At 43.1% G+C, this 27,322-nt stretch overlaps 1 protein-coding gene and 1 long non-coding RNA gene across 5 annotated transcripts in view; one reads left to right on the top strand and one right to left on the bottom strand.

The window, feature by feature from the left end:
* Window positions 1-27,322, bottom strand: part of LOC138760929 (pleckstrin homology domain-containing family G member 1) — a 233,803-nt gene that overhangs the window by 100,967 nt on the left and 105,514 nt on the right. The window contains exon 1 of one of the 3 annotated variants that reach the window (XM_069932266.1): window positions 8,137-8,426. The exons of 1 other annotated variant lie outside the window; for it this stretch is intronic. Coding sequence is in view for 1 of the 2 variants with exons in the window: in XM_069932265.1 (XP_069788366.1) it covers window positions 8,142-8,172 (31 nt within the window). In the remaining variant the exon portion in view is untranslated. Of the gene's footprint in view, window positions 1-8,136; window positions 8,427-27,322 lie in introns of those variants that run through there. One more of the 3 variants, XM_069932265.1, reaches the window with a different exon arrangement.
* LOC138760930 (uncharacterized) overlaps window positions 8,241-27,322 on the top strand; it is a 36,927-nt gene continuing 17,845 nt past the window's right edge. Inside the window, exons 1-2 of one of the 2 annotated variants that reach the window (XR_011355971.1) lie at window positions 8,241-10,704; window positions 21,898-22,006. This is a non-coding gene — a long non-coding RNA (uncharacterized lncRNA). The remainder of the gene's footprint in view (window positions 10,705-21,897; window positions 22,007-27,322) is intronic. The other variant, XR_011355970.1, reaches the window with a different exon arrangement.

Raw genomic sequence — 27,322 nt, 5'->3', positions numbered from 1 at the left:
TTATAGATGACCTCATAATAGGTAGGTAGAAAGAATATTAGGGAAGACTTGTGAGAGAAAATAGGTTACAGGGAAATAAAGTGGGGAATGATGAGAATTTTGAGAGCTTGTTTCATTTTAATGGGCCAAACAGGCTCCTGCTGTGACACAATGTCAGCTCAGCTGTCAAGCTTCAGCAGCTCAATTAACAATCAACAGACTGCAAATTGGGTCGTTAAATCCCTGGTTGATTTTCCTGCCCTCCCAGCCTCAAAGGGTTAATAAACACTGCAGTTGTCAGATCACAGAGGGTAGTGGGTTTGTGGAGCGAGTTGCCAGTGGTGATGGTTGAGGCAGGTACAAGATTTACAGGTAGGTATGGGCAAGTTGGGTTGAAGGGCCCACATCCGTGCTGTATCACCATTCCTAGCCAAAAGGATGCACACAGATCAAACCTAGTGTGACCCCATCTGCTATTCAGTGGATAAATCAGAAGGCATCATCCCTGCAGGGATTACAAGAATAGAAAAAATATTTTATAAATAAAGCTCCACTATTCCAGTTGCTTAATGCAAGCCAGAAGTCACTTGCACAGATCTATTACTCAAACAAGTTGCAGATTTTACCAGAAATTGGCACAGACCTATGTTAACAATGCATCAAACAAGAATCACTTCAACTTCAGAGACTAGGAATTTTTTTCTACATTCAATTTCCAAGTTGCTCCTGCATTTCTGACAGGATTCATCAGAGACAACCTGAGCTCCAGCAACCTGGGTGTGATAATGACTTCAGGTACAGTCTGTAGGTAATTTATAAATTTTCCATGACCACATGGGTCTCTCCTAGATACCCCAGTTCCCTCCCATAATCTAAAAACATCCCATTTGGTAGGTGTGTCGCAAGAAGATTAGTGAAGTTAATTACAGGGGAGAGAAAATATGTTACAGGGGAATAGAGCATTAGGAATTCAGAGCTTACATAATTTCAATGGGCCAAAATGGCCTCCTGGAAAGACATAATATGACAAAAAAATTACTTATGGTTCCACAATTTGGTTTGTTTACTAGTGGAAACATTTATGTGTCGATCTGATTAAAATCCATGCATCAGTGTAATGACTTAAAAGAAGCAAGACAGATGATTTGATGAAAGAAACAAGACTCACTCTGTTCAATCTCATTAGAGGCTGGACTCCACAGTATGAATTTTGCAAATCTTTCTTGTCTATACTCTCGTGACCTGGTATTCCTATAATTATTTGGCGATTGGAACTGCATATGGCATTTCATGTAGAGTCCAAATTGAAATAACGTTAACTGACAATTAGTCATAACAAACCCAAGATTGAGCACGAGATACACACGCTGAATGATCTCTCTCCCATGGCATTTTTGCTTGCTATTTATCTACCTTCATGTCTTTTTCCATATCAAATCTTGTGCTTCATAACTCAACACTCCTTTCAGTGACTGGATTCTGGACTTCTAAATGGAAAGGTCATCTTCTGTCTGGGTTGGGAGCAGAATGTCGAGCATTATCATGCATAAGTTTGGAGTTGTATTCCACTTGAGAAAATTACTTATAATTTAAGAGATGAATATCATACATTTTGGAAAATATGGACCCAATATTTACAAACTGTTGGTATTAAAATTTAAATGAATCATACCTAGTGTTGCCGAAAATGTTCTCCCAGAATCACAATGCAGCTTTCGCGCAAACAGAGGAACTACTGACATGGTCTTTGCCCTCAGACAGCTCCAAGAAAAGTGCAGAGAACAAAACAAAGGACTCTACATCACCTTTGTTGACCTCACCGTGAATAGGAAAGGGCTTTGGCAAATACTAGAGCGCCTCGGATGCCCCCCAAAGTTCCTCAACATGGTTATCCAACTGCACGAAAACCAACAAGGTCGGGTCAGATACGGCAATGAGCTCTCTGAACCCTTCTCCATTAACAATGGCGTGAAGCAAGGCTGCGTTCTCGCACCAACCCTCTTTTCAATCTTCTTCAGCATGATGCTGAAACAAGCCATGAAAGACCTCAACAATGAAGACACTGTTTACATCCGGTACCGCACAGATGGCAGTCTCTTCAATCTGAGGCGCCTGCAAGCTCACACCAAGACACAAGAACAACTTGTCCGTGAATTACTCTTTGCAGACGATGCCGCTTTAGTTGCCCATTCAGAGCCAGCTCTTCAGCGCTTGATGTCCTGTTTTGCGGAAACTGCCAAAATGTTTGGCCTGGAAGTCAGCCTGAAGAAAACTGAGGTCCTCCATCAGCCAGCTCCCCACCATGACTACCAGCCCCCCCCACATCTCCATCGGGCACACAAAACTCAAAACGGTCAACCAGTTTACCTATCTCGGCTGCACCATTTCATCGGATGCAAGGATCGACAACGAGATAGACAACAGACTCGCCAAGGCAAATAGCGCGTTTGGAAGACTACACAAAAGAGTCTGGAAAAACAACCAACTGAAAAACCTCACAAAGATTAGCATATACAGAGCCGTTGTCATACCCACATTCCTGTTCGGCTCCGAATCATGGGTCCTCTACCGGCATCACCTACGGCTCCTAGAACGCTTCCACCAGCGTTGTCTCCGCTCCATCTTCAACATTCATTGGAGCGACTTCATCTCCAACATCGAAGTACTCGAGATGGCAGAGGCCAACAGCATCGAATCCACGCTGCTGAAGATCCAACTGTGCTGGGTAGGTCACGTCTCCAGAATGGAGGACCATCACCTTCCCAAGATCGTGTTATATGGCGAGCTCTCCACTGGCCACCATGACAGAGGTGCACCAAAGAAGAGGTACAAGGACTGCCTAAAGAAATCTCTTGGTGCCTGCCACATTGACCACCGCCAGTGGGCTGATATCGCCTCAAACCATGCATCTTGGCGCCTCACATTTTACAGGCAGCAACCTCCTTTGAAGAAGACCGCAGAGCCCACCTCACTGACAAAAGACAAAGGAGGAAAAACCCAACACCCAACCCCAACCAACCAATTTTCCCTTGCCACCGCTGCAACCGTGTCTGCCTGTCCCGCATCGGACTTGTCAGCCACAAACAAGCCTGCAGCTGACGTGGACATTTACCCTTCCATAAATCTTCGTCTGCGAAGCCAAGTCAAAGAGATACATATATATATACATATATAGATTCGGAAAGTGAAGTATTCCTGTGGTGTGTTCTTGTCCTTCTTTATCTTTTTCCTTTCTTTTTTTGAGTGGGGTGGGTGGGGGAATTAATAGGAGGCTTTTCTTTTATAATTTCTTTTTACTTTCTTTTCTTTTTTATATAAATACCACATGTATTTGGATTGTTTGAAACATTGTACTATGTTTGCTTAGTAGTTTTATTTTAAATAAAGTTTTAAAAAAATTTTAACCATCACAAAAATATAAAATAAATGGAATCATTGATACATATTGTTCAAATTTTAAAAAAGACCCCATTCCTCCTCCCCCAAACAAAAATACCATCAAAAAGAAAAAGAACAGAAAGAGAAATAAAATGAAGAAGAAAGAAAAGATAGAGGAAGGAAAGAAAGAAAGAAAGAAAGAAAGAAAAAGGAACTGTTGAAATCTGGAATCCAGTTCAGAAAGTCCAGTAATTTTCTCCAACGGAACACAACTATGCTTTCCATCAGGCTATGTCCAAAAGGGAATCAGACTTCCAGGTAACCTGAAAGTCACTATATGATTGCATTTGATTGACCACGACTTCAATGGACTCTAGTAAAACTGAAGACATGAGGCACCAAGGAGAAAACACTCCAATCGTTGGAATTGTACACTGTATACAGTATGTTACGTGGGTCAAAGTATATGACTGCAGTTCCTCAAGCATTGAACCAGATTAACCATATTCAACTGCTTCAAGAACCTCCCTTCCATCACGCAGTCAGATATGCACTGATGATTGTACAATATTCGACGTTCTACTTGCAACTCCTTAATAAAATGAAGCAACCCACAGCTAATTCACCAAAATCTAGATGACACACACAGGTACAAACAGGCACAGCAAGCAACAATCAAGCAACAAAGTAATCTAACCACTTGACTTTTATATTCAAATTACATTACCATGCCAAGAGTACCCCAACATCGTTGGAGTTGCTGTTGACCAGAAACTCAATGATAAGAGCCACAAAATTACTGTGGTCACAAGCAAGTTAAATATAGAGATGTATACTCCTGATATCCATGGCACTTTCCACAAGGAACAAGTTCAGAGCATGATAGAATACTCCCAACTTGTGCAGTACTCCACTAAGCACTGCACAAAGAACTCAGGAGGCTCAACACTGTCCAGAAGAAATCAGCCCTTGAGCAGCACACCATCCACCAGCTTATTCATTCCCTCCTACGCAAGGGTTTTTAATCTGTGTACCATCAATAAAATGTCCTGCAGTTACTCATCCAGGCTGCTTACTCCAGAGTTTCAAATACTTACAGCCACCAGTAAGGTTGAAGCAACAGTCATGTGGGAACACCACAATCTCCAGGCCTCCTTCCAAGCCACACACCATCCCAATCTCTTAATGTATCATCAATCTGTGTCTCAATGCTAAATCTCCCTCCCAACAATACTCTGGAAGAACCTTCACCAGAAGTACTAGAGCAGTGAAAAGTACTTCAAGTGCTTTGCCAGATTCCAGATTTTCCTGAGAAATGAAATGCATTAAAAATAGGATCAAGTGCAAAGAATGTTTGGATGCAAATTGGGAGGTTGAAATCCTTATTGTGAGTAGCAATGCCATTGAAGACGCTGTTGCATTGACCATTATATTCCATCAGGAGACAGAAAGCATGAACTTTTGAAGTTCTTTGGAAATACATATGTAAAAGATTTGGACATGTTGAAATATCACTTTTCCAATTAATGTAAGATTAATGATGGACCAGGAGGTAAACAAAGGGCGACTGCAAAGCAAGACAGGAGTTATTTCTCCCAGCATTTCAACTATGCTCTGCACGATTGAGCCATGTCAGGGAGATTAAAGCTACAGGTCCCACTTTGCATTCAGAAAACCAGTCTAGGAACGGTGAACAGATCAAGGCTTAATTCAAACTTCAAGCTACCAGGTTTCAAGCCCACAGAGAATAATGCCCCTTCCTTACAACACTCGAGCAAAGATTGGAAATCCACTGTTATTCATCGAGAAGCATTAACCTCACAAGTGACACTCCGCCCACCGTGGCAGCAATGAAACTCATGCCTCTGTGCAAATGGTTCATGGATAAACACAGGAAGCAAAACAACAGGACTTGCACAAAATTCCAAGATGGGACCTGCCAGTAAGTCCCCAATTCATCATTACCAACGCTTTAGCTTAATCGCTTATGAATTGCTTCACAAGAAAACAGATTAAATTTTTAGCGCAAGGATCAAATTTGAAGTCACAGGACACACATTTATACAGCTGGATCAGCACTGAAGGGCCCACAATGCAGACTCCAAACACAATGATACAGCACAATGTCCCAGCTCACTGCAAAGGACAACAGTCAATCAGCAGACAGACCTCCAAGGTACAGAAGTAAATTCTGTGCTATAATTATTCAATGAGGTGAATTGCCTGAATAATGCTTATATGAATTGAAGAGAGAAAAAGATTACTTTTCATTTTGCCTTCGTAATCCAGAAATTTAAATATTTGCAAATTAGGCTCAATTCACCAACTCCAGGTCTCAATAATTTGTTCAATTTATCTTCCTATTTTTGAAGATTTTTCCATTCTGCAGCATCTTTGATGACTTCAGGACTTCCTAACAATGCCAGAGTGCAATCAGTGTTTTGTAGTGGAAGAAGACAGTTATTTAAAAAGAAAGATCCCACAAGCAACATGATAAGAAGCCACATAATCTGCAATGCCATTGTTATACAAGAGAGGACACAAGACAACTCCTTGCTTTTTTTCACATAACAACATACAATCTTTTCCATCAACTGAAGCAGATAGTCTAGGCCCTAGTAGTATCTTACACAAATCATGGCTCTTGTCCCATCTTGGGAAACAATGGGGATTGATGATCAAATGAAGACCAATAATACAATACAAAAGATGCATACACCAGGACGCTCTTTATCAACTGCAGTTCGGCACTTAACACCATCATCCCTTCAAATCTGATCAGCAAAAGTCTAAGACCTAGGAGTTAACAGCCAACTGTGTAATTGGATCATGGATTTCCTCACCTCCAGACCACGATCAGTGAAGATTGGTAAGAACTTCTTCCCCACAATCTCCATCAGTACTGGAGCATCCCAGGGCTGTGTTCTTAGTGTGCTCTACTCACTTTACAACTACAACTGTGTAGCTCAGTACAACAATAAAACCATCTGCAAATTGGGAGTCACTATCTTGGAGGATCTTTCCTGGACCCAACACACCAAATGCATCATGAAGAAAGCACCTCCTCAGGAGTTTGGGAGGCTTGGTAATGACACCAGAAACCCTGTAAAATTTCTACAGAGGTATGGTAGAAAAGTGTGCTGACTGGCTGCATCACAATCTGGCATGGGAACACCAATAGCCCCAAAAGGTAGTGGACACAGCCCAGGACATTACAGTCAAAACCCTCCCCACTATTGACTACATCTGCAGGGAATGCTGTCGTCAGAGAGCAGCAGCAATCATCAAAGATCCACGCGACCCATCACACAGTTCTCGCTGCTGCCATCAAGAAAGAGGTATAGGTGCCACAAGACTCGCACCACCAGGTTCAGGAACAGCTGCTACCCCTCCACCATCAGACTCCTCAATGACAAACTCAATCAGGGACTCATTTAAGGACTCTTATTTGTGCACTTCATTGATTGATTTTCTTTGTTCTCTCTGTATTGCACAGTTTACATTCATTATCAGTTTACGGTTCTTTTATTTGTTTACATGTTTACACAGCGTAGTTTTTTTTGCACTACCATTCTGCCATGCCCACAGGAAAAAGGGATTTCATGGTTGTATGTGATGTCATGCATGTACACTGACAATAAATTTGAAACCTGAGTTGTATCCTTGCCACACATCTTCAAGCCCAGCCACCCCTAATGGAAACTCACAACCTTTCACTCTGATATAAATGGCAATACTGAGCCGATGGCTAGGTTCCCCCCCCCTGAAAAAGTATATGCCTTTTAAATACTTTTCCTTTACTTACAAAAGTTCTTCAAGTCAGATACACCAGAGAGAAATATTTGAATCAGAACACCTTATTTTTTCCCCCACCCCTCCAAAATAATAAATTGGTTTCCATCCTTCAACTAAAAAGGAAATATTCTAGAGTCATATCTAGATTTGGGGTCTGACACCTTCTTTCAAACACTCAATCTAACTGTTCATGAAAAGTAGGTGTTTAATTTTTCAACCTCGCACCAGCTGATCAGACCGCCTGATTTGTCTGCCTGATCCGAAGCACTCTATTCTCAACGGTGCGCTGGGGTAGAAAGCCTGCCTGAGACTCATTCCCTCGTAGTCGACCGGAAACGTGCGCAGGTAGTACTGTTAACTGGTTTGTGGAGGTAAATCAGTCAATTGACCCCCCACCCACCCACCCCCTTCCTTCCCTGTGAAGTTGCTGTTATTTTGGAGAAAAGTTCTGTTGGCTTGAGTAAAACATTCTACAAGCAGCAACATCGCAGGACATAGATCGATGAGAAATCAAAGTGAAGGCACCCCACCAATCTTCACTGATGGTGGCAAAAGAAGCAGAGGCAAATGTTTTAAAACATTTAGATAAACTTTTGGACCAACTTTTACACTGAGAGGAAAGCGCAGGGAGAAAAAGGGTCACATTGACTATCAGACACTGGGATCAGGAGGTACCATATTCTTATTCGGCACTCTGATCCAATTGTTTTCAAGTGCCAAAGGAAGCGTGTGTGCGCAAAGCGAGGGATTGTCCACATTTCTGGCCGAGACCCCTCAGCACTCGCCCCAGATCAGAAAGTCAACAATTCTCCACGCGGAGAGATGCTGCTCATCCTTCATTTGGCTCCTGGTTCGAGCAGCGACAGAGGAACACCGCTCCACGACACGTGGAGACTGTTGAGGTCTGACCAAAGGAACTGCAGCAGCAAGAGAGAGCCCTTGGCTGCTGAGATGCCTTTGCCAACCAACGAGCCTGACAAATACCTCACTTCTCACAGCGCCTCCACGAAAACTTCGCATTCACTTCTCTAAGGATACAAGGCGGGGTGTTTAGGCGGCGGGTGGGTGGTGAGGGAACAGCAGTGAAGAGACCCGAATCGACAATGGCATCTGTGGACCAAAGCACCCCCCTCCGGGCTCCAGCACTCAGCCCACGTGATGCCTTCACACATCTCCACCAATGAGGAGCCGTTGCCGAGGGCCCTCCCCATTGGATGCGGAGGCTTTGTCCGTCGGGCTCCGGGTCGCGAAGAGGGCCACCCCGCTGACCTTTAAGTTGCGAGGCAGCCGTTGCTATGACGACAGGCCCCGCGCCGGCCGTGCCGCAGCGCGAAGGTCAGCGAGAGCAGTGGCTCCCGATGCACTGCGGCTGTGGGCGCGCCGAGAAGAGCCATCACCTGCAGCGAAAGCGGAGCAACTTTCACCGTCCGGGCCGGGGAAATAAAAAGGCTCTTTTTTTAAAAAAAATAGCCATTTGCAAGGAAGCTTCCCCCTTCCTTCCCGAGTTGGAACGAAGGTCTCCGCTCTTTGCCCCCACCCCTCGTGGTGTGAGGAGTAAAAAAAGGCATCTTCAGACCAGATTTCCACCATCTCTATTTGTCCGGAGACTTCTGAGACGGGGTAAGGCGCGATGCAGTTACCACTTAGAAACTGAGATTCACCTCTTGCCCTCAAAAGAGATTCTCCCCTCGTGTTACAGGCTGACAGTTCCGATTTCCTTTCAAGTGAAAGGAGTTTGCTCGAAAGGAAGAGACACAGCCTTTCAAGTCCCCGTGCAATTGACCCTTTGAGACAAAATCGTTGCCGGGTGAAGATGGACGTTCATGTCCTTCATTGCAGAAAAACGTGATTATTAATCCAATTTATAGTTTTCAATCACGATTCCTGACCTACAGAGAGTAATAAAGTTTATCTTCTAAAAGAATTTAGTGCGGCCAAGATCATTTTCTCAGTGCTGACCAGGTTCGTTAATCACATGGTTCAACAATGACATTTTGTGGTTGCAAATCCCAAAGAAAAAGGCAAAATGGCGCGGTGTTCGCTTTTGGGAACAATGGAAGTGGAGCTATCCCAGCATCCATTGCAAATGCGAAAGCCCTCTATTTAGCACTACGGGGGTCTCTGTTTTTAATTGGACTTTTTCTGCCTCGATGAACGTCTTTATTAAATCAGACAGAAAGCCTGAAACCAAAGGAACAACAAAGTCCAAATTATTCCATGGCCCTTCACAGTGACACAATCCAAAATTGCCACTTGGTCAAAAAAAAAGAGATTTGTAGAAGAGCTTTGATGTGGTTCTGTTGTGATCAACTCATGGCGCCAAGATCCAAGATTTGGAATCCTCAAATTGGAGGACTGTTAGGAAGGATACATGAGAAGCTTGAGGAACTCCAAATCTCATTCATAACTCCAAATCTCATCATGGCAACTGTACCTCAACTGTGAGAGTGGGGCACATCTCGGCAACTTATTTGACTGTTAACCAATTCACACATGGAAGACACCCAAAAAACTCATGGTAGACAATTTATTGAAGTTGTTGGCCAATATTAAAATAACATTTTCAACACCAGAGAAAATTGTGGATGCTTTGGTTTTAGGAATTGCATCAGGACTGTTATGTGCTCCTTGCCTACTTTATACTTGAGGATTTCTTGGCAATCATTACAAATTGTTCAAATAGTTCTTCCAGTTGGAAAATTATTTACAAAACTTTTGAAACACCTCAATCATTGAGAACCCATTTGAAACATGTTCTTGGCATTTAGGGAACAGACTTCAATTCAGAGTGCAAATGTAGTTATCTGATCAGTTTACAGTATCCCACAAATCACTGCAAATTAGGTCATCAAATAAAAGGTCATGCTACATGATACATTAAAAAATAGTTGCAAGCATTTGCAACCGCATGCAGCAGGAATCTGATATTGTTAAAGAAAATAAATTTTGCCTGAGAAGTGACATTTTAGGTCCTGGATTTTACCAAACTTCTTTTGGGAGTAAGTTTGCACCAAGAATTCATTGCATGCAAAAAGGTGAGAAAGCTCAACATTTCTGAAAATCAGACAGACACCTAATTGACACTCATGATGAAGGGTTCAATCCTGAAATAGACTCCTTTTTGCTTTCTGTGAACGCTGTGTGATCTGCTGAGTTTCTCCAGCACTTTTAGATTCTGAGGGGCTTCAATCTCCCACTTAAACTAACTTTCCTTGCAAATGCCAACTGCACAGGTGCCCTGAGAAATTATTGGCTTATTGTGACATACAGCTCATTTAGCTCAGTGGTTTCACACCAGCTCCTACCAGAGCAATACCAGTTTCATGCCCCCTTACAACTTACTCTCTCTCATGCCTACTTATCCTCACTAAGGAGTAATTTACAGTGACGATTAAACTATCACCACATCTTTGACTCATGGGAAGAAATAGGGGCACCAAAAGGAAATGCATGTGATCACTTGGAGAACATCAGGATAAAACCCCAGTCCTTGGAGGAGTGAAACAGCAGCAACAACAGATGCACCATTGTGCCACACTTGCCTGCAGTCAGGTAGCTTACAATTTTCAAATGCTCCACATTATAGAATGACTAACACAGAAGACAGCAACAGTATCAACAGCATTCACCCAAACCCATGATCTCCATCTCCTAGAATGTTGATGTTATCAGCTCCAACACTGACTTCATAGATGAACAGCACTATTCTTTACTACTTAGTCAATATGTTGCCAATTTCTTCTCCCAATCGCTACACGACCACCAAATTTGATCCCAAACTAATACAGATTTAGGTGTAAAGAATGGTTGGTTTAATAATATTCGTAAACCTACAATTCTCTGACTGAAGCAAGTCTTGTCCTGGCACCTTGTGCATAAAATCTAGGCCAACTTGTTCTAAGGGAGTTCAATACTGTTTGAAGATGCTGATTTTTGAATAAAACACAAAATCAGCATTTTGTTCACTCCAACCCCTCCATTCCCCATTTAAAAAATATTTAGACACGGAAACTGGCCATTTTGGTCTAGGAGTCCGTTCCACCCAATTTACACCCCATTAACCTACACCCTCCCTCCCCCAGTACGTTTTTGAACAGTAGGAGGAAACTGGAGCCCCCGGAGAAAACCCACACAGACCGTGCAGATCGGTCCAGTCCTGATCGCTGGCACTGTAAAGACATTGCATTAACCACTACGCCAATCGTGCCACCCTTCCATTCCCCATTATTAATATTCTTATGTCTCTCCCACCCCTCCCCTACCACCACCAAAGAGTAGGATTATTATATCCCATTTCCTGGCCTCAGCTACCAATAAAATTATCAGATCATTATAATTCTTCTCCACATCTTGTGTACAACTTGGCTGCCTTGCTTTCTTCATTGAAACACATGCACTGCAAAAATACTTAATTAGTGTTAAAACATTGGGATCTCCCAGAGCTTTTTCTTTTTACTTTCTCATCCATTGCATTAAGGACAGCAAGGAAGCCAAGAACTCAGCATCAGTTTTATTTTTCTCTCACACATCTACTTCCCTCCCACAGTTTTTCAAATTTATCAATGACCTTGAATAAAAGGTAATTTTTAAAAATTGATTGCATCTGTCAGTTAAGAGTTAAAGTCAGGGGGTGAAACATGAAAGTCTGCAGACACTGATTGTAGTAAATGCAGAAAAAATGCTAGAAGAACTCAGCAGGTGCCACAACATCCACAGGAGGTAAAGAGATGTAATCAACATTTGAGGCCTGAGCACTTTGCCAGGGTATGAGCAAAAAGCAGGCAGGTGCATGAATAAAAAGGTAGGTGGAGGAGGGAGAGCAGAGGCCAACAACTAATCGGCCAGAGGTGAACATGAACTGAAGGGCAGGAGAATAAAGCTGAGAATTTATCGGGGGGAAGGGGCACAGGTCTGGAAGAAAGGAGATAGAGGGATAGGGAGGGAGAGAGACAAGGGGAGAGCCAAATGGAAAATGTTCACATCAATGTTATCTGGTTGGAGGATGCCCAGATGAAATAGGAGGTGCTGTTCCTCCAATTTGTGGGTGGTCTCAGTTGGGCAATGGATGAGATCATAGACAGACATATCAGCATGAGATTGGGGTGGGGAAATGAGTTGCCACTGGGAGATCCCTGCTATTGCAGTGGAAAGAATGAAGATGCTCAAAAAAGTGAACTGCCGGTCTGCGTCTAATCTTTCTGGTGTAGAGGAGGCCACAACGGAAGCACCAGATGCAGTAGATGGCCCCTGGAGATTCACAACTGAAGAGTGGCTTTATTTTAAAGGACTGTTTGGGACCTTGAATGGTGGTGAGGGAGAAAGTGTGGGTGCAGGTGTAGCACTTACTGCGGTCACTAGTAAAGGTACCAATGGGGTGATTGGTGGGAAGGGGTGAGTGGATGAGGGAGTAATGGAGGGAGACAGAAGGGAGAGAAGGGAAAATGGGTCTGGTGGTGGGATCATATTGTAGGTGGTGGAAATTGATGCGGAGGCTGGTGGGATGGTAGGTGAGGACAAGAGGAATCCCGTCCTTGTTGCATCTGGGCGGAGGGGGTCAGGGCAGATGTGTGAGAAATGAAGGCTATGTGGGTGAGAGCTGAATTGATGGTAGTGGAGGGAAAAGAACACTTTTTGAAGGAGAATGCCAAATGAAAACAAGAGTTAAAGTTATTTCTATTTTAATCAAGAATGCTTTTTGGATGCAATAAGTCCGTTTTAGCTTTAAGAGGTGTTTCCATTTGTCAGGGAGTTCTAATTGTTTAAAATCAACTTGGTCTGTTCTGAATGATCATACCTGATGCATACAAAGCTGAAGATTTTTGCTGGAAGTCATCATGAGAAAATGCAAATGCTGGAATCTGGAGCAAAAAAAAACCCAACCTGCTGAAGGAACTCAGCGGGTCAAGCAGCATCAGTGGGAGAAAAATAAATGGTTGACGTTTCAGAGTGGAACCCTTCATCGAGGTCTGTTTCATAGGTAATAGATAGAAGTGGGAAGTGTAGGGTTGGGGCACTATCAGGTTGGAGGCTGTGGGTGGGTGGGTGGAGATCGGACGCATTTATCAAGAGGCAGAGACCAATTAAAGACGTACTTGCTGGTGAATTCTGGATTCTCTCTCTCTCTCTCTCTTATTGTAAAGTCGGGCTGGTAGAAAATGTTTAAATCTTGAGATTCAGTGCATAAACTCTCACCTTGAAGCAAAGGCAGAGCGACAACCTACTGAAACATAATTGACATCTGCATTGGCCCCTTCCAAAATGTGAAGCCAACAAAAATAAGTCTAAATTAGGATTTTTTAAAAATAACATGATTCAAAAAGCCCCAGTCCTTTCTTTCAGCAAGTCTAGCAGGGCAGTTTAATGTTCCTTCAGGCTCTGCAAAGTTTTAACTTCCTTCCCCTTTAAAATGCATTTCCTCCATATTATCTCCTCATCTCCTCCAATAGTTATTGAACCAAGGCCACAAAATAGGTTTTCATGAGGATCCACCCACTGGGGAGAATCCGAGACCAGGGTTTCGATGTACGTGCAAAACACACGGGAGGTGGGAGTGATGTAGGTACTTGCTCACGGATCGCCAGCTTCCTTTTCCCCGACTTCTTTTCCTCCCAGTCACCAGGTTGTGACATCTGCCGTGAGTCAGCTTTCTCGTCATGGATGGAACTGGAAGTTTACATTAACTGAAACTCTTTCTACGGTGTAAAAAAAAAATCAAAGGAACTAGAAATGGCAGAATTCCTCTCTCACTACAGTCAACAAAAAGTGTGCCTAAATATGCGAAATCAAAAGGTAGAGGTGCATTGAATCAACTTGTAACCAAAATCACAAATCATGGAAAGATTGGTGACCACAAGCAAATCAGCGTGTCTTTTTTTTTGGTGCATTCCTAGTGTACAGATGAGCTGCAACAACACAAGAAGCAAGTCTGGGGGGCTTGCAGTCTTGTTTGCCAAGGCAATCGGGAATAATCGGATAAGAATTGCTCCGTCAAGCCACGATGTCACCCACTCACAAATAAAAACCCGGGGGCGGGGGTTGGAGTCCCCCTTATATCATTCCTCTTACTCATTCATCCGTGCAATGCTTAATGGATAATGAGCCCGAAATAAGGGGCGATTATTCAGGCTGCGTGCAAGCGCAGGGCAGTTATTACCGCTGCAGCAAATCGCGTCAAGCTTTTAAAAGGAATCGGGGTTGAGACTGATCGTCTGCTGAAGACAAAGCGATTAAAAAAAACGCAATACGATCAGAGATACTCACTCTGTGAATTAGCCTTTAAAAAGCACGATACCGGCATAGACTTACCCTGTGGATTAACCTCCTTGCAACCTGTCCACGCGTTGTTAGACTTGGAGAAGCAAAGGAAGGCATTTCGCTTATTATTCCAAAGCAAAGCACATCCCCGATTTGCTCTCAGAAACTGCAAGCAAAAGAAAGCTCTCTGCGGAGTTCCAATATCAACTCAGCGGAGAAGAAAGCGGAGGTCTTCTTCAACCGACTGCCAGCGGACGCGCGTCGGCGCCCAGCACACGGTGCTCGCTCACAAGCGACTGGGACCCAGAGCCATCAATCCGGGCGAGAGGCTCCGGTTTGAACTGACAACACAAGGTGGCAGTACGCCAGCACTGCAGGGCAGTATTCAGTTCAAGACGCATTCCCTGCAAGCGCAGTTGTCGGAGAACCCCATTCCCCTCACACACACATTTTAAGGGCTGCCCCCTAATAAAATAGTTTTATTTTATTCACAACACTCGACCCAGAGATGTGGTCGCTCCAGCCAGCCCTCTTCGGAGACCCTGAACCGTATGACTTGGACAAAGGGCATGACCTATCCTCACCCAGAGCTGAGGCTACCCTGGGTCAAATATCATCCAGAAACTCCATCGCTTAAATGGTTTTGAGTAGGGACCGTAATCCGCCCATTGGGGATTCCGTCCCCTGAGAGATGGAACTCCTGCTCCTCTTCCACCCCAGGAGCAGCTCGGGATGACCCTTGGGCAGCTACTCACGGACGAACACCCGCGATCAAACTTACACTCAACTCCTATTGCGAGTGTACGGGCAGATCCTGAGATCTTCCAGGAAAGGTTCTTCCAAGAAGTTAACCACAATCTGTTAAACTCCGCGGGTCGAGCAGCATCGGGAGTAAGATTTACATTTTCATCCGGTTCAGAGCCGGAACTCTTCATCAAGACTGGGAAAGACAGAGAGAAGCCAGTGTCAAACGGACAGAGTGGGACAGGAGCCCATGGTAGACCAGGGAAAGCCAAAGGTTGACGGTCAGAGGCATTGATGCCAGAGAATAGGAGAGCTAGGCAAGAGAAACAAATGGGTCATGTGAGCCAGCAAAGGGAATAAAAATGGCAGGCAAGGCTTCGACAGATATATTCAGAATAGAATAGATTATAAGGGATATTGACCCTTTTGAACATCAGAGTGGCCGGGAGCCAAAGGATATCCGGATTTTTTTTTTGCTCAGGAGACAGACACTGAATCTATAGAAGTGAGGCAAAACAACAGTCAGGTCATTGATCCTAAACAGACTGCAGAGGAGGGGGTGCTTGCTGTCTTGAGGCAAATAAGGGTGGATAAATTCCCAGGGCCTGACAACATACACCCTCAGACCTTGAGTGAGGCTTGTACAGAAATGTCAGGATCCCCAGCAGAGTATTTCAAATGTCCTTAGCCATGGGTGAGGTGCTGGAGGATTCTTCCGTTGTTTAAGAAATGCTAAAGAATAATCCAGAAAATTATAGGCCAGTGAGCCTGACGTCAGTAGTGGGTGAGTTATTGGAAGGCCTTCTAAGAGATCAGATATACAAGTATTTGGACAGACAAGGTCTGATTTGGAATAGTCAACATAGCCACATTAAACCAATTTTATAGTTTTTCAAAGAGATTACCAAGAAAACTGAAGAAGGAAAGGCAGTGGATTTTTATGGCATTTAGTAAGCTCTTTGACAAGGTCCTGCATAGGAGATTGGTTAAGAAGGTTCAATCAGTCAGTATTTAAGATGAGGGAGTAAATTAGATGAGACATTGGTTTTGCAGGAGAAGGCAGAAAGTGGTAGTAGATGATTACCTCTCTGACTGGAAACCTGTGACTACTAGTGTGCCTCAGATATATTGTTAGTTGTCATCTATATCAATGATCTGGCTTATAATGTGGTAAACTTCATCAGCAATTGGAGACGTAGTGGACAGCGAGGAAGTCTTCCAAAGCTTTCAGCGAGATGTGGACCAGCTGGAAAAATGGGCTGTAAAACAGCAGATAGAATGTAATGCGAACGTGTGAGATGTTGCACTTTGAGAGGAAAAACTGTGGTGGGACTTGGCACGGAAAACTATAGGGAATTGCAGAGTGTGGTGGAACATAAAACATGTGGGAGCATGATTTCTCAAAAGCCCTTGGAATTCTTAAATCAAAGTAGTGAGTATAGGAGTTGGGATGTTATGGTGGAGACGTACAAGACATTGGTGTGGCCAAATTTGGGGTATCGTACGCAGTTATGGTCACCTACCTATAGGAAAGGTACCAATATGATTGAAAGAATGCAGAGAAAATTTACAAGGATATTGGTAGGACTTGAGGAACCGAGTTATCAGAAAAGGTTGAATAGGTTGGGACTTTATTCCTTGTAGTGTCAGAAAATGAGGGAGATTTAATAGAGATATACAAGATTATGAGGGTATAGACAGGATAAATGTAAGTAGGATTTCTCCACTGAAGTTGGGTGAGACAAGAATGAGAGGACATGGATTAAGGGTGACAAATAAGATGTTCAGAGGGAACATTTAGTGGGAACTTCTTTACTCAAGAGAGCGGTGAGAGTGTGGAATACGCTGCCAGCTAAAGTGGTGGATGCAGGTGTGATTTCAACTTTTAAGGGAAGTTTTGATAGGTACACAGATGAGAGGCAAGTGGAGGTCTATGGTCTGGGTGTGGTCGACGGAACGAGGTGGAATAATTGTTTGGCCCAAGATGGCCTGTTTCATTGCTGTAGTGTTCTATTGGTCCATGGTTCTTGGTAGAGGAAGATGAGTCACATAGGGTAGGATGAGTGATCACAAGACAAAGGCTTCCTGAGCAGGAGGGTGATAGTGGTGGTAAAAAGAAAGTGAAACATGAAAGACTGTAGATGCTGATTGTAGTAAAAGCACAGAAATGCTGGAGAAACTCAGCAGGTCAAGATATATAAAACTGACATTTCTGGCCTGAGCCTTTCTTCAAAGTTTGAGTAAAAAGCAGACAGGCATCTGAATTAAAAGGCTGGGGGAAAGTGAAGAATGATAGGGGAGGAGTACAGACCAACAGCAAAAGGTGTTAATTGGATATGATAAGAGGACAGGAAAGAGGAAAGGTGAAAATTGATTGGTGGAGGGGGGTTGATTTTGGCTCTATGAAGAGAAAAAGGGAAGAGAGAGTGAGAGCTCAAGGAAAGGAGACACAAGGAAAGATGGAGGGCAGGGGGTAAATAGAAGCCAGAAAAGCCAATGTTAATGTCATTCATTTGGAGGGTGTCCAAATGGAAGATGACGTGTTGTTACTCCAATTTGCAGGTGGTCTCAGTCTGGCAGTGCATGAGACCATGGACAGACATGTCATCAAGAGAATGGTGCAAGGAATTGAAATGAATGGCACTGGAAGATGCTCAACAAAATGATATCCCAGTTTGTATCCAGTCTCTCCAATGTAGAAAAGGTCCCAAAGAGAGTACCGGATTCAGTAGATGACCTCTGCAGAATCACAAGTGCAATGTTGCTTCTCTTGGAAGAACTGTTTGGGGTCCTGAATGGTGGTGAGAAAGGATGTGAGGGTATAAATGGGACACCTCCTACAATCACAGGGATCGGTGCCAAGGGAGCGATTGGTTGGAAGGGAGGATTGGATGAAGGAGTCTTTGAGGGAACTGTCCTGCAGAAGGCAGAGAGGGGAGGAGAAGGGAAGATGTGTTAAAGATCAGGTCAACCAGAACAATACCAAAATGCCAATGCCCATTACCAGTCTAAAGACCAAATGCTGGTCAGACTGAGAGGAGAGGGACTAGGGTGCAGGATGTAAAGCAAGTTAGAAGAAAAACATCCAAAGGCTTTTTCACTCTTGTACTGATATGCTTTCCTTGTACAAATTTGTCATGCAAGGGTACACAGACAGATTGCAATTAGCACAATGCCTTTACAGCACCAATGATCAGAACTGGACCAGGGTTTGAATCCCATGCTGCCTGTAAGGAGTTTGTCCATTCTCCCCGTGTCTGTGAGGGTTTTCTCCAGGGGCTCCGGTTTCCTCCCTCTGTTCAAAACGTACCGGGGGTGTAGGTTAATGGGGTGTATATTGGGTGGCATGGACTTGTGGGCCAAAATGTTCAGTTACCGTGCTGTATGTCTAAATTTAGAAAACAATTAACAAGCCAGCCAGACTATTACCAATATTGAATTGAATAGCAGAACATTTATCAAACCAGTAAAAATGTTTTTTTTGTGTATGCTACCCAGGCAGATCAACTCATACAGCGGGTAAATAATACAAGGAAAGTTTGTATTTTATGCAGGAACAATGTACAGATGCAATGAAATTCTTACTTGCTTCAGTCAGAAGGGTATATAAAATACACAAACTACAATAGTATATATGAAATTACCACAATATGCCAAGACAGAAATAGAGATGATAAATATTAAAGGGCAGAAAAAAAAACATTCACAGTTGCAGTCAGTGCAAAAAATTAACAATTTTTTAAATTTTAGAGATACAGCACAGCAACAGGCCCTTCTGGCTCATGAGCTTGTGCTATCCAAGATATCTTTTGGTGGTCCTGGAGTAGGTTTAAATTAAACTAGTTCAAAGTAGATTCATTTGGATGATTCCAGGAATGAAAGGGTTATTGTATGAGGAGTATTTGACAGCTCTTGGCCATTATTCTTTGGAATTTAGGAAAATGAGGGGGGAATCTCATTGAAACATTTTGGATGTTGAAAGGCATGGACAGATGAGATGCAGAAAGGTTATTTCCCATGGTGGGTGTGTCTAGGACAAGAGGGCACAACATCAGGATTGAAGGGTTTCTGTTTTGAAAAGAGATGAGGGTGAATTTCTTCAGCCACAGGGTGGTAGATCTGTGGAATTGTTGCCACAAGCAGATGCAGAGACCAGATCTTTGGGTGTATTTAAGGAGAGATTGATAGATTCTTGATTATCCAGGGTATCAAAGGTTATGGGGAGAAGGCCGGACTGTGGGTCTGAGTGGCAAATGGATCAGCTCATGTTTAAATGAGAGGTGCTGGACTTCAAGCTACTGTACTGACTGAAGGTAGCAGCGAGAAGAGGTTGCGACCAGGATGATGGGGGTCCTTCACAAAGTTGGCTGCCTTCTTTGAGGCAACATCTCACACAGGTCGGTGCCCGCATTGGTATTTGTTGGGATTTTAACCTTCTACAGCTTCCTGCCATCCTGGGCCCTTGGATCTCCAAACCAGACTGTGATACAGTGCATGTACTTTTACAGTGGACTTGTAGAAGTTTGATAGAGTACTTGATGACATCAAATCTCCTCAGTAAAGATATTAGAGTGGCCTCTGAGTGGTTGCCTCTCTATGCCGGCTCCAGGAGAGGTCCTCCAATATGTGGACTCCCAGGGACTGGAAAATACTAACTCTCTCCATTGCTATCGACCAACAAGGACAGGTGCATGGTCCTTCAGCCTTCCTTCCTAAAGCCCTGTTTTAGCTCCTTGGTCTTATTGTTATTGTTCTAGCTTCACAGATTCTCAATCTCCATTCTATATACTGACTCATCATTATTGACCAACAACAGTTATGTCATCAGCAAATTTATAGATTTTATTTAGAGTTAAACTTGGCTATACCATTGTGGATATAGAGAGAACGGGATGAAATATGCAGCATGGTGTGTTAATAATGAGGATGAGACAGTGGTATTGACGATCTGCACTAATTGGGGTCAGCCAATGAGAAAGTGGAGGATCCAGTTACAAAGGGAGGAACAGAGTCCTGGATCCCAAAGTTCTTTTTATTTAGACATACAGCACGGTAACAGGGCATTTAGGTCCACGAGTCCATGCGACCCAATTTACTGTCAATTAATTTACACCCCCGGAACATTTTTTTTTGAATGGTGGAAGGAAACTGGAGCCCTTGGGGAAAACCCACGCAGACACAGGGAGAATATACAAACTCCTTACAGACAGCACAGGATTTGAACCCCAGTCTGGTCCAATCACTGGCATTGTAAAGGCTTTGCGCTAACACTAAGCCAACAGTACCACCCTAATTTGATTATTAGTTTTGCTGGTATGATGGTGTTAAACCCTGAGCTGCAGTCAACAAACAGCAACTTGACGCAGGTGTTCCTGTAATCCAGTTGATCTCATGCAAAGTGGAGGGTCAGTAAGATAGCATCTGCTGTTGACCTTTTGAGGACCAATCTCTCATAGCACTTCGTCACAGTGAAAGCAAGTGCCATTGGCCAGTAATAAAACAACAGTGCAGGGCATAATCTTCTCCTTTATGATAACTAGCCTCATCCCAGTTAATAGGATGGTTTGACCAATACACTTCCAACATTTTACACCTCCAGACAAATAAGCTGCATTAAACAATATTTCACTCCACCCCCAGCCCCCTCCCCCAGCTAGCCCCACTTAGAATCATGTCATTCCTCTGGATTTGCCTCCACCCTATCACAGGGGTTCCATCTGTGTGCAACTGAATCACAGTGTCATTCTGACAAGTCAATGTCTCACTAAAGTAAACCAGTCCAGCTGGCTGGTGGTTTTGACCCTGATATATTTATAAAGTATGGTTACCACTCCAAAGGCAGAGGCAAGAAAGGAGTAAAATGGGAAAGGCCATTTTTTCAATTCCTTTCCCCAAGCCAGGGGAAGGGAAAGGAGGCTCCCCATTTATTTGTTTAACATTTAGACATACAACGCAGTAGCAGGCCTTTCTGGCCAATGAGTCTGTGCCACCCAAATACCCTAATTAACCTATAACCCCGGTACATTTTGAAGGATGGGAGGAAACTAAAGCACCTGGAGGAAACCCATGCAGACATGGGGAGAACGTTAAAATTCCTTACCGACAGTGCCTTCGATGAGGGATCAGGCCTGAAACGTCGATTTGCCTCCTGTGGTTGCTATGGGTCCTGTTGAGTTTCTCCAGCAATTTTGTGTATTAACTTTGCATTTCGAAGCAACTTTAATTATCCCATGATGAGACTCATTGTAAATATAATTGGAAGAAAGTGTGTGGTTTGCTGACATTATTACTGCACAAAAAAAATGATATAAACTTGCACTGAGAATTATTCTGCATCCGCTCCTTAGCCTCGCAATTAAATTTTAGCCACACAGCATCTGTAACACATTACCCGCTCACATTTCATACACTTAAATGGTTGATGGCTTGGGATGCAGAATGCCTAACTTCAGAGTAAAATAATTATAAAGTTTAGGAATGACTATAAATAGATGCAGAAAAGCCTCATTAAATTGCCAGGTTAAATTCAGATGGAACTGACTGTCAGTTGAATGTACAGTGTGGGGAGAGTAAGTGGGGGGTGGTGGGGGGGGAGGTGCATTGAATAGTGAGACAATGGTTAAAATGACCAATTTTCTCACCCAGAAGCACATGCAGGTTCAATTAATTACATCAGTTGATAATAAATTAGATATAAACTCAGTAATGATGACAAGGAAACCAAACTAAATCCATGCAATTAATCAGGTTTCAGTCCTTCTGGGAGGAGAATCTGCCATCCTGACTTTGGAAATCATGATAGAAGAGAAAAGTACCGGACAGCATGGCTCATCATGAGGATCCCCACCTTCTGAAGGTCAATTAAGCTCCAAAGACATTTACATAATGTAAAGTGAACAAGGTAGAACCCAGGTAGAATGAGGGTAAAGGTGCTGATAACAGAAAGAGAGCCCAAATTTGAGGAAATACCCAGGTTGGGAGAGGGATATAAAGTGGTACTAGGAGGCCTTAACATTATAAGATGTTGGCTCAGGATTAGGCCATTTGACCCATCGTCTGCTCCGCCACTCAAATCGTGTATTTTTCCTCTCAACCCAATTCCCTTGCTTTTGATGCTCTTACTATTCACGAAATTCTGCTTTAAATATACCAAATGACTTGGCCTCCACAGCCGTCTGTGGCAATGAACTCCACGGACTAGAGGGTTGAATGGCCTGTTTTCTGTGCTGCAGCATTCTATGGTCCTTTTCAAAAGAGATGTCTTTTTATTCAGACTCTCCAACCACTGGAACAATCTCCACGTTCACGCCATCCAGCCCTTTCAATAGTTGTTGCTTCAATGAGATCCTCCCCATTACCTCCCCCCCTCCCTCAACACAACCATCCTTCTAAACTCCAGCAAGTAAAGGCTTAGAACCAGTAAATGGTCCTCATACATTAACCCTCTCATATCTGGGATCATTCTTGTAAACTGCCTCTGGACCCTGTGCAATGCCAGCACATCCTTCTTTAGATACAGTGTATGGGGCCCAAAACTGCTCACAATACTCCAAATGTGGTCTGATCCAATGCTTTAGAAAGTCTTAGTATTACACCTTTGTTTTTATATTCTAAAAATTAATGCTCACATTGCATTTGCCACCTTACTACCAACTCCATCTGCAAGTTAACCTTTGGACCTCCGCTTTCTGAATTCTTTCCCCATTTAGAAAATAGTCGACATCTCTTTTCCCTGTACTATATTCCATTTGCCATTTCTTTCCCCAGTCTCCCAACCTATCCAAGTCACTTTGGAGACTCCCTGCTTCCTCAACACCACCTACCCATTCTCCTATCTTCATATCATCTGCAAACTTGGCCACAAAGTCATCAATTTCATCATCTCAATATGTGAAAAGTAATAGCCCCTGCAGAACACCCGTAGTCACCAGCAGTAAGCCCAAACCCTGCAGAACATCCCTAGTCACCGGCAGCCAAGCAGAAAAGACCCTCGTTGTCTTCTACCATTCATTTGTCCATGCTCATTCTTTTCCCTTAATACCATTGGCTCCTTTCTTGTTAAGCTGCCTCAAGTGTGGCACCTTGTCAAAGACTTTTTGAAAATCCAAGTACACAACATCCATCTTTCCCCAGTCGCCTTTGTCTGTCCTGCTTGTTACTTTCTCAAAGAACTCCAGCAGATTTGTTTGACATTCTCCCTGAAGAAAACCATGCTGTATTCGGCCTATTTTATCTTGTGCTTTGAATTAACCTGAAACCGAATCCTTAATAATGAAGTATTGAATCTTGCCAGCCGCTGAAGTTAGACTAACCAGCCTATAATTTCCTGTCTTTTGCCTTTCTCCCTTAATGAAAGAGTGGAGTCACATCTGCAATATTCCAGTTTTCTGGAATCTCTCCCAACTCTAGCGATTTCTGGGATCACAACCAATGTGTTCATTGGTCTTGATCCCAGCTTCCTCTTTCAGAACCCTGGAGTGTAGTTCAGCTGGTCCATGTGACTTATAAACTTTCAGCTTCTCAAGCACCTTCTCCTTCGTAAGAGTGACTATACTTAGGTTTGTTCCCCAACTCTCTTGAATTTCTGCACATTGCTAGTGTCTTCCACAGTGAAGATTAATGCAAAAATCACCTTTGCTGCTTCAAAAGGCCATCAATCATTCCGATGTCCAAGAAGAACAGAGTGAGCCAAAATGACTATCATCCAGTAGCACTCTCATCTACTGGGATGAAATGATTTGTGAGGTTGGTCATGGCCAGAATGAACTCATACCTAAATAAATATCTGGACCCACTGCAATTCGCCTAATGTCACAGTCACTCCATAGCAGATGCAATATTCCTGGCTCTCCACTCAGCTCTGGATCACTTAAACAAAAGCAACATGTACATTAGGCTTCTCTTCATCAAACAGATTTCAACACCATCATTCCAGCAGTGGCTGGTCAACAGGCTCCAAAACCTGGATCTCTGCACCCCCCCCCCCCCTCTCCAACTGGATCCTTGAGATTCTCATCGGAAGGCCACAGTCAGTACAAATTGGAAACAATGACGACTCCTCACTGATCATCCACACAGGCACATCCCAAGGATGTGTGCTTAGCCCACTGCTCTATTAATGTCACATCCATGACTGTGTGTGGCCAGGCACAATTCCATTGCCTCTACAAATGAGCCGATGACACCATGGTTGTTGGCAGAATCATAGGCGGCAATGAAGAAGCATACAGAAGGGAGATAGATCAGTTAGTTTACAGGTGTCACAACAGCCTTGCTCTCAATGCTAGCAAAATCAAACACTTGACTGTGGACTTCAGGAGGGGGAAAATCAGGAGAACACAACCTAGGGGGCCAAAGTGGGGAAGGGTTAAGAACCAAATTCCTGGGTGTCAACATCTCTGAAGATCTGTCCTGAAGCCTCCATGTCAATGCAATCATGAAGAAAGCTCACTAATGGCTATATTTCATGAGGAATTTGAAGAGATTTAGTACGTCACCAAAGACTTGAAAATTTCTACAGGTATACTGTGGAGAGCATTCTGACTGGTTACATCACTCTCTGATATGGAGATACCAATGCACAGGACAGGAAAAAACTACAGAATGTGGTAAACTCAGTAATCTTGGGCATCAGCCTTCACTCCACTGAGGACATCTACAAGAGATGGTGTCTTAAGAAAGCAGCCTCTATCCTCAAGGACCCTCATCACCCAGGCCATGCCTTCTTCACTCTGCTACCTTTGGGGAGGAGGTACAGGAGCCTCAAGGTGAGCACCGAGCAGCACAAGCTTTTTCCCCATCAAATTTTTGAATACGCAATGAACCACACTTTCTCTTATTTTTGCATTAATTTATTTATTTTTAAAATGTAATTTATAGCAATCTTTGGGCTGTAATGATGCCACAAAACAACTCACTTCATATGTTCATGACAATAACTTCTATTTCTGAAACATCTGTTCAGTTTATCTGCCATTTCTTCGTTCCCCATTACCACTTCTCAAGTGTAATTTTCCAGTGGTCCAATGTCCACTCTTTTACCTTCCTCACTCCCTGATGTGCCACAGTGTTTGAAGACCAGCCTTCAGGTTCTCAGCTTTGATCCTGAGTTCCTTAAACCACCAACGCTTATTGCAAATGTGATCACCTGGAGCCACAATGGGGTCCACCAGCTCATCACCTGGCCCTGTATCCCTACTTCATTTAAATTAGCTTTAATTAGTGTTATTTACTTCATTGTGCAGTTGCCAATAACTTTGTTTAGTCTTAAGTACCAACTCACTGGGCAGTTAGTGTGCTTGGTTTCAAGAGAAAAGTTTGAGGAGGAATGTTAAGTTATCTAATTTATCACAGATATCAACCAGTGAGGCAGGAATTCATCCACTTGTTAAAGATTGAATTAATACTTGGAGAGAAAGTAAGGCTCTTGTACTCTTGACCCTGAATTAAGTCTTTTTGTGTTATTTTGTTGACCGTACCATGAATTCCATTCAAGAATATAGAACAGATGTGGAGGGAGAGGGAAGAAAGGGGTTTCAGACTCTCAAAATTGGGTCTGTTTCAGAAATTTGTGGGTGGATGAGGTGACCTCCACTGACATTCATACGCCCTCTTGAGTCAGCTCTGTCTTGAGCTGTGACCAGGTTGATGTTCATCCAGAAAGTTAAAATGAACTGATTTGGCAATAAATATTTTCATCTTGGTTGCTGACCTAGATAAATGGAGAACAGTGAATAATAACCAGGCCTAATGTCTATCTCTGACAGATATGTAACAACAGTTTAAACTGTTCATAAAAACTTGCTTTAGATGAGTCAATGCCGCTTTACTGGGAAAGTTTTTAAAATTAAATGAGTGGACTATCAGCAGGAAATTACTGGAGCTTGATTAATTAGTGTTTGGTCTCGGGGGGAATAAAACAAAAATTCACAAAGATTGGGGTAGGTGGGTGGGGAAGAAAAAAATATTTAAATATAAAAGACTAGAATTGCAATGCGTAGATGAATGTAAACCAGCAGTTATAAATAGATGTAATAAACCCATAAGGGAATTCAAGAAGAAAACAAGATAATGTTCTTGTGCTGGGCTCTGGCACTCATAACTATTGATGAAACTCAAGTGGATAAATTCCTGGTGAGAAAAGGATTTTAGGGAGTTGAACTTAGATTTTTGATTTCCAGCAGGCAGGGATGTATTGAGTGATGAATCCAAAAACTGCCCAGTTGGACAAGTCCCATTCCTCCCCATCATTTCTGATCTGATCTTCCAAGCCACTTGATTGAACAGAATAAACCAGAGAAGGGCAATAAATGGCTGGTATTGCTCACATTCCCAAAATGAAATCTCAACAAACCTGCACCATTGAATAGCCCAGCTAACCAAAGAGATTATTCATCCCACACTTAAAGTCCTATACTGTTACCTCTGGGCCCCTCCCCCATCTTCTTTCCCGCTTTATACACGTCATTTTACATATTTTATATTCGTCTTGATAAAGGGTCCAGACCCAAAACGTTGACTGATCAGTTCTACCCATGACCTGCTGAGCCCTCCAGCAATTCTTTGTCTGCTGAAGAACACTGAACTAGTCTTGCACCTCCTCAATAAACAATGGCCAACAATAATGGTTAAGGAAATTCTCTGCATTAGATTCATTTACCTGTCATTCCCAACTCATCATTTCCATTTCGACTAAAGGAAATGAATTTAACAGAGTTGCTTAGGTTTGCATCAGACATGATTCAACTTCCCCAGAATGGTTTAAAACATAACCTTCCCGAGATCTCCCTCTCCCCAACTTTCCTCATGAATCTCTGAACCAGATGACAATTGTAAATCTTACTCTCATAACAGTTCCAGACCCACCCTTGGAAACATTCCCTTTATTCTGAACAACGTCCCCACAACTCAAACTTACTAATTCTTTCCCAGTTCTTGGAAAGGATCTGCATTGTGAAATGTCAGCGGTTTCTCCTTCCACAGGTGCTGCCTGACTGTTTCCAGCAGTTTGTTTTTATTCCCAATTGAGGCAGTGCTTTATCAAGGAAAAAGACATAGTGTAGAGGCCTCCATACTTATTCAACCATTTCCGTTTTCTAGCCTATTCAAGCAACTATTTCTAACAGGAAATATAAACAACATTATAATCTAGGCTGAGATAAATAGCAGCATA

This window comes from Narcine bancroftii, chromosome 4 (assembly GCF_036971445.1).
Source record: "Narcine bancroftii isolate sNarBan1 chromosome 4, sNarBan1.hap1, whole genome shotgun sequence".
NCBI lineage: Eukaryota > Metazoa > Chordata > Chondrichthyes > Torpediniformes > Narcinidae > Narcine > Narcine bancroftii.
The sequence above is the reverse complement of the archived record's forward strand: the minus strand, read 5'-3'. Positions and strand labels throughout refer to the sequence as shown.